The 8,178-nt window shown below is 38.0% G+C and overlaps 1 protein-coding gene across 7 annotated transcripts in view; it reads left to right on the forward strand.

Moving 5' to 3' along the window:
• ARL13B (ARF like GTPase 13B) overlaps positions 1-2,915 on the forward strand; it is a 52,751-nt gene extending 49,836 nt beyond the window's left edge. For 3 of the 7 annotated variants that reach the window (XM_075169420.1, XM_075169429.1, XM_075169438.1), the window contains one exon: positions 565-2,911. Coding sequence is in view for 5 of the 7 variants with exons in the window: in XM_075169429.1 (XP_075025530.1) it covers positions 565-641 (77 nt within the window). In the remaining 2 variants the exon portion in view is untranslated. Of the gene's footprint in view, positions 1-564 lie in introns of all 7 variants that reach the window. The other 4 variants (XM_075169448.1, XM_075169458.1, XM_075169411.1 and 1 more) reach the window with 3 other exon arrangements.
• Positions 2,916-8,178: the final 5,263 nt, after the last annotated feature.

An 8,178-nucleotide genomic window follows, 5' to 3' on the forward strand; every position in this document is an offset into this window, starting at 1 on the left:
TGGTGTACTTAATAACTTCGTCTTGAACAATTTTACTACTTTAAATTCATTATTGACAAAAGGAAATGTTGCACTTTTATGTAAAAATTCTTAATATAGTTCTTTTAGAAAGTTAGTATGGCTTTCATGATAGATGCCATGCATAAAAGGTCCCAAAATTTTGGATGCTGCATAGCATTACTGTCACTTAACACTTCATTGCAATGCAGACTTGACTACCACAACATTCACATTTTGATACTTCATTTTTTCAGTTGTTATTTGTACACTTTGGGTGTCTCATTTCCTATTTTTAGGGATGTTTACAGATTAGCTTTGGGCTTGATCTTGCAAATGCTAATGCATGTGTAACAAAATGTAATTAAACCCTGTTTTGGCCAATACACCTCCATACATTAATTAGCACTATGTCTGAAAGTTGCTTTTAGGAATTAGCTCTAAACTTGTAGGCTTCCTATCTTTCATTAAGGAAGCAAGAATTTACCTTATTTAAACAGCCTTTAAGCAAGGGAGATGGTAAATAACAGATTAATGTGGTTTTCTTCTCTGACATTTCTTACGCAGATTTCTATGGAAAGCCTCTGCCCCCGCTGACTATACGCCAAAGACCCAACAGTGATACCCATGATGTCATTGCTTAACCGGATAACAAATAGCATTTAAAAAACATTATAAAAAATTTATATCAGAAACGTTTTTTGCCCTTGAAGGAAAATTTTTAAAATGACAGTCTATCAGCTTGTTGCAAAATAACTGGTGACAATTAAACATGGAGTTCATTCTATTGTATTTAGTTGATCAGACTTCGTCATTTACTTTTCACATCACCAGCTCTTCTTCAGGATTTAGCATGAAATCAAGAAAGGTCTATGTGTCATGGACACTCATATGAACATGGTATTGAATATTTATTGGGTTTACTTGTGAAAATACATACCTGTAAACCTGAAGAAAAATACCTTCAAGATCATGTAATACTGGATTATATGTTCTCACCAAGACCTTTCTCCAGGTGCTGCACAGTGGTTGGTATTTTTGCAGATAATAAATGGTTCTAAAGCATTTTGTAAGATTCATGTATGATAGAGTGAATATAGGAAGGTTATGCAACAAATACTGAGTATATTTTTCTAACTTTTTATAAAATTCTTTGAAAGTTTGAGTGGACATGCATACCTATTACCAATAAAATGATACGTAGAAAGCACTGGAAAGCTGATAGTCAAATGCATACAAGTAGAGTATGTTTGACTCTTACGTTTCTCTTACAGTAGCAATACCTCTTATTAGGGATTACATTACCAGATGTGTATTTCGTATTTCTGGCAATCTGAAGGGGACGGAAGGTAGAAAGGAAAGTTTAAGATAAATACATTTTATACAACATTATGCTATTTGAATTGTCTGAAAGTTTTCTTATGTGTTGTTTTTTGTTTTGTTAACTGAATTTGGCATAGGTAAAAAATACAGTTGGAAAAGTAGAGCTGAATATTGTATTGTCTACTACATCATGCAAGAAAATTGCACATAGTGAAAGTTTTGCACTAATTCAGTCATCAGTTCTGATGGAAAACTGAATCAACCAGTATGCATATAAGCTCCAGCACTTTTTAATCTCGATAATACTAAAATACCATCTTGAAAACAAAAGAAACTCCAGATTTTTAGGACCTTTTATATTATTTCTGTGTAATCTGTTAATTTTACATTTAAAAAAAATCACATACAAGTGATACATAAACAACAAAGGTTACAGTTGGATATATTTCTATTTAAATGTTCTGTATATGCTGTTCTTCCTCTTACACTGGAGACAGCCATTGGTATATTGTGTAAAGGTATATCGTTATGCCATTTAGTTACAGCAAGGATGAAACCCCCATTCAAAGGTTTTTTGAAGAAGCATTACTTGATGATTTTCTATTACACTCTCGTCTTCCATAACATGTTATTACCAAAAGATTTTAGTAGTTGTTAGAACAATGCAATGTATATATTCAGCATTTTGACATTAGAAATCTTTACCATATACCCCTTACAGCAATGAGTTACACAAATAAACCATATTAATCGAAATGAAATTATTAACTAAGATTTTTAAAGAGTTTGGGGGGGGGGGAATCAGTTTTAAGAATATTAAGTTTGGAATGGGTGGAGAGGAATATTCCAAGTTTGCTAGTTTAGTCTAAGGATGAAACAATTTGTATGTGACTGTCAGCATGAGAATACTTTTGTTGTATTCTAATAGTCTAACATGGTTCAGTTTGATTATTCTCAGGATTTAGTCATTTTTACTTTGAACAGACACAATATTAAGTGGAGGGGGGGTTGCGTAAAAGTTTACTTGTGCAATCTCAACCTTACTATCTTTAACTATGTTACCACTTTAATTTTTGGCTTAAAGGCTCTAAATTTGCAGGCTTACTTTTTTACAGCTTCAGTTTCTAGAAATGTATTACCCTTTTATTTTAACACTAATCTAAAATAAATTAATGGAAGTCTTTATTAAAAATAAAGCTAAATACTGCTGTGGAAACAAAATTTGAGAAACTGAAACGGAAGATGTTGATACTTACATGTGAAATGTGTGTTATGCGTGTTGTGTGTGTGGACATGTATCAGTTTTGTTTCTGCTTTTAAAATAAATTTTACCAATATGTGACCAAAGTACTAAAAAATGTTTCATACAGTTTTGTTTATTAATATGCTCTGTAATTATTTACTACAATAGTTTTTTCAGTAATTTATACTACCTTGACTTTTTATTTGCTCAAGATGACATTTATGTATAGAATAAAACTAACGCACAGCATCAATGTTTCCCGTATTACCATAAATGTACAATTTTTTGGAAGCAAATATAGTCATAAATGTTTAATGGCTGCTAAAATGTACATTGCTAAAAGGTACAAAATAGAGACCTTATAGACAGAATCTTGCATATTTTTACAACTGCAATGTGATCAAATTTAGAATATATTGATAGATTGGCACTAAGTTATGTATATATGTACACATATAAGTGTACTTAATATTTGAGAGGTAGTAAGTTGCACAGTTGTAAGTTGAGAGGTAATAATTCTTGCATAAATTAGAAGATTTCGTCAGGTTCTGATGCTTTTTGTTGTCAATAACATCACTTTCAAAATGTATTAGTGCATTCAGCTACGAGTATTTGTATTACCACTCATTAAATACATGAGTGGTAAGTACACAGCAATATGCTACATAAGCAGAACATTTTGCATTATCTATGTGCAACATTTTAAATGAATTTTACACAAAATATTTTAAAGGTAAGTTAAATGTATCTTCTAAGATAAGGAATAATAATTTTCATGAGCTGAACTAATGTAAAATGTAATCAATGCTTCAAAATAAGTCAGTCTCATTGTTGTCTTCCTTTTTAGCCAAAACCTAGAATCCACAGAAGGACCTTACTCAGAGATTTAAAGGTTTTAAATAGAAAAGAATAACTATAATTGTATTATTAAAGGTAGGTATATTTGATATCCATTAGGTTTAGTTTCATATCTGTGACGTGGTGTCTCCATGTAGGTAATGCACAGTAAGCAAGGGACACTCATATTGAGGTGAGACAAAAGCACTGTGATTTTAGAGGAAGCTATTTGATAATCTTGTGAGATTTCTGTTTCAATTCCACAGCCCTGATGGAGAGTTAGAAAGCTTTAAAAGAATTTCCTGTGATAGACAGCTGATGCCAGCTTTCTCATGGCCCTCTTGTGAGCCCTGGTTATGAGGATTGAGATGGAAGCAGCAAGGCACCCGCAGAGAGGGCCGCGAGGCAAGTGTAACTGGCAATCCTCAAGCACATCGATCACCCCGCTGGCTATCAGTGGGGCCGCGGAAGCCCCTGTGCAACAGGCTTTAAGCCCATGTTCTCTCTCACTTTCTGGGCTGTGAATTCTGTATGAGCTTTACAGAGGCTGTGGTGATTATCCTTTGCTTGAAACCTAAAGAACCTTAACTCTATCCTCTGGAGGCCTATCTGTCACTTAAAAATGGATTTCTCAGTTTTGCTATTTTAGATTACTTTTAAAATAACGTTGCCGGGAGTGGTCTCATGACAATTTTCTTCTCCAGTAGAAATCAGTGTATTTCCTGCGAACAGTTATTTTTGCATATAATGATGTCACATTAGAAAAGATTGATGGACAGTAGCAAAGCAAGCAGCATAGGTGCTTTTTTTGTTTGTTTAAATAACATTCAAACAGTATTTTTTCCACTAAGATATTCTAGTATTTTAGTTGAAAGCTGAGTACTGTAACTTCAGGATGCCACCCACTAACTTTGCCATACTGTCTACCAGCTTCCTAGCTTCTGGAATTCATTCAACTTAAAGTACTTCAGTATTTTGAACAGAACATACCCCACAGTATTTCAATAGATGCATCTCTAAATGGAGTGAGGAACTACATTTTAAAAGTAAGTGTAATTTGAGACAAGTTTATCTTAGGACAGAAGTTTTTTCTTGTTTGGTTGTTTTTTTGAGGATTGTGGCGGGGAGTGGTGGTGGTCCTATTTTCTCCCCCTGCTGTTCACATAAGCTGTATTTTTTTTACTTAGAGCAGTTGCCAGAGCAATCCTATGGTAACAGAATCTGTGCTTTCCAGAAGATTTTAGGAAAATGGACCATGGAATGATTAGCAATCTATGTATACTCTCCAGTGAATAAGAATTTAAGATCACTTCAAATTCTCTTCCTGCTGTGCTAAATGGAAAGATTGAGAGAGGGAAAAGTTGAGTGAGGATGTAACAACAAGTTAAGTACTTGCATCAAGCCAAGTATGTGGGTTAAACTTGTGAAGACAAACAAAACCAGGTGGGCCTGAATAAGGTTTGAATAATGCTTCACTGATAAGCAACTAGATGATAGACTGAAGGACTGAGAAAGAATAGGAAACTCAGGATTGTGAAGTATATACATACACTTACAAATTTTCTTCAGAAGGTAGTGGATTTTGCAGACCTCAAACTGATGCTTAATCAGTCTTCCCATGTTTGCATTTGCTACTGCAAAAAGCAGTGTCCTAAAATTTATCATGCAGAAAAATACAGTCTTTAAAAAGTTTCCCAAAGAGTACTGCATCCCAATAGCATTAATTTACATGATCTTCTAATCTACATATTTTTTATCCTAAAAGTTATGCTATCCATGACTTTGATCTCCATAAAACCTAGGAAGCTTTTGCTAAGTCTGTCCTAATGTAACAAATAAGGAGAATATTGTTTGCTTGTGCATTTCTAAATTACTATATAATAATGGTGAAGACTCAATTTGTGCTTGCTCCAGAAAGCTGTAGACACCTGAAACTGAACAGCAAAGTCACAGTAATGGCCTGTCTTTTCTGTTTGCTAGGCTTGGAGGATGTTGATGTGCTGGTGGTAGTATTTCTGAATATTGACTCGCTAATTTTAAGACATTTCATCCATCCTCCACTCTTTGAAAGTATCAGGGGACAATAGGGCATACACTGTGTCCTCTTCCTTTGCTTTCCTGAACGCAAGGACATGCTTAGAAAACACAAGTTTGACATAAGGTAACCTACATTTAAAGGAAATGTGTTAGCTTAAGAGAATTGTGGACTGAGGTTATAGTGGAGTTGTGGAGACACAATGGATTTTGCAGAAATGAGATGCAGCTTCTGGTTTGTGGTTTAACAGGGCATCCAGGAACGTATGTGGTCACTCACCATGGCAAGCGTAGTTGCTTAGGTGACAGAAATGGCATTGTTTTGGATTCCTTTTTATTAAGAGGAACAGTAGCCTACCTTTCAAAATGTACTGAAGTTAATTGCCCCAGAGTCAATCCATCTCTTCAGTAGCACAAGAGAGAGATACAGGTTGCAGTAGCATTTTTACTGTTTTGTTGCAGTTCATCTGTTCGTGATGGTGGTGTTGCTAGTGAACAAACTTTAATTGAAGTCCTTTGCTTCTGATGTGTTGCAAATCTTACTGGTTTCAGACAACACTAAGCAACACTGAGAGCACCATCTACAAGTGTATATAGCCCTAGATTTAGGGGAAGATGTCTCATTCAGCGTACTTTTTTGTTTTATTGGTACAGTAAAATTCAATTATTGTATGTATTTTCTTGTATGTTACTGGTCTTGGCAGAATTACAGCTGCAGAGAACTGTACTTTTTACACCAGTTTTGTTCTGTATCTGTTGGTACAACTCATTTATCAAAAAGCCTTTCTGGTTTCCTTTCACGTTTGATATGTAGGAGGTCTCCATTTTGTCTACTGGCTCTTTGTCAGGATCCTGATTGAAACATCTTAAATAAGCTTTCAAGTTTGATGATAATTTGCATGAGGTTTGCATAAGTGTTCTTAGTCTTCATTAGTCAGTGCCTGAAACTCAAATATTTATCTATATGATAGTACTCCTGCCTTTACCTTTGCACCCCTTTCCAGCCTGGATTTCAGAGGCCAGTTTCGGCGCGCAGAACCTGCGTAGGCAACCATTAATCAAAACTGCCATTAAACAAACTTGCTGTTTCCACTTGCTCTTACTGAAGGAGTCAGCAAACGCTGATGGACAAGCGAGCTTTTGAGAGAGAGAGGGTATGTGGTGACTTTGTTTTGCTAGGCCATGTTGACTGCAGCAAGAGATGGCCAACAAAGCAAGACGCGCTTTCTCATAGGAGGAGTTTTCAGGTCTCCGTGGCTCTGTTCAGATGAGGCGGTCAGAAGAGGAACTGCCTGAGCATTTCGGCAGCCTCAGATTTTAGTGGTGCTAAACCAGTCACAGTTGGCGAGCTGGGGTCTGGTGGTTCTCCTGGTTACTGTTCCCAGAGAACGGGTTATCTGAAAATGTGCACAAGACCTTTGTGTGAAAAATTCCCAAGTTTCTATTGATATTTCTTTGCAGTAGCAGCAGGTTAAGCTAGAGCTGTTCTCTGGTCTGGTTTAGAGCAGGCTGTTGAGCAGCTGAATAGCAGTTGCAAAGTCTGCATAAACCTGGACCAGGCAGGCATTAAGGACTGGTGAAAAGCCATTAGCAGAGGTCTGGGGGTGGTGGTGGCATGGATGGCAGCAGCAGCTTGGAACGGCTCTGGTCTCAGGACCAGTTTCGTAAGTTGATTAACCGAGCGTCCAGTCACTGCATAATCCTGGTTTCTCTCCTGGAGGAGCGGAGGGGGCTGGAGGACAGTACGGCCTCCCATGGGGAAACAAAACCAAAAAAAAATCATAGAATCATAGAATAGTTTGGGTTGGAAGGGACCTTTAAAGGTCATCTAGTTCAACTCCCCTGCCATGGACAGGGTCATCTTCAACTAGATCAAGTTGCTCAGAGCCCCGTCCAACCTGAGCTTGAATGTTTCCAGGGATGGGGCATTACTACTCTCTGGGCAACCTGTTCCAGTGTTTCACCACCCTCACTGTAAAAAATTTCTTCCTTATATCTGGTCTAAATCTACCCTCTTTTAGTTTAAAACCATTCCCCCTTGTCCTGTCGCAACAGGCCCTGCTAAAAAGTTTTGCCGCCATCTTTCTTATAAGCCCCCTTTAAGTACTGAAAGGCCGCAATAAGGTCTCCCTGAAGCCTTCTCTTCTCCAGGCTGAATAACCCCAACTCTCTCAGCCTTTCTTTATAGGAGAGGCGTTCCATCCCCCTGATGGTTTTTGTGGCCCTCCTCTGGACCCGCTCCAACAGGTCCATGTCTTTCTGGTGCTGAGGGCTCCAGAGCTGGACACAGTACTCCAGGTTGGGTCTCACCAGAGCAGAGGGGCAGAATCCCCTCCCTTGACCTGCTGGCCACGTTTCTTTTGATGCAGCCCAGGATACGGTTGGCCGCCTGGGCTGCGAGCGCACATTGTCGGCTCACGTCCAGCTTTTTGTCCACCAGTATCCCAAGTCCTTCTCAGCAGGGCTGCTCTCAATCCCTTCATCCCCGAGCCTGTTTGGATAGTGGGGGTTGCCCCGCCCCAGGTGCAGGACCTTGCACTTGGCCTTATTGAACCTCATGACATTAGGACATTAGGAGAAATTTCTTTACCGAAAGAGTGGTCAGGCCTTGGAACAGGCTGCCCAGGGAAGTGGCTGAGTCCCCATCCCTGGAAGTATTTAAAAGACGTGTGGATGAGGCGCTTAGGGACATGGTTTAGTGGGCATGGTGGTGTTGGGTTGACGGTTGGACTCGATGACCTTAG

The sequence above is a fragment of the Calonectris borealis genome, chromosome 1 (genome assembly GCF_964195595.1).
Source record: "Calonectris borealis chromosome 1, bCalBor7.hap1.2, whole genome shotgun sequence".
Taxonomy (NCBI): domain Eukaryota; kingdom Metazoa; phylum Chordata; class Aves; order Procellariiformes; family Procellariidae; genus Calonectris; species Calonectris borealis.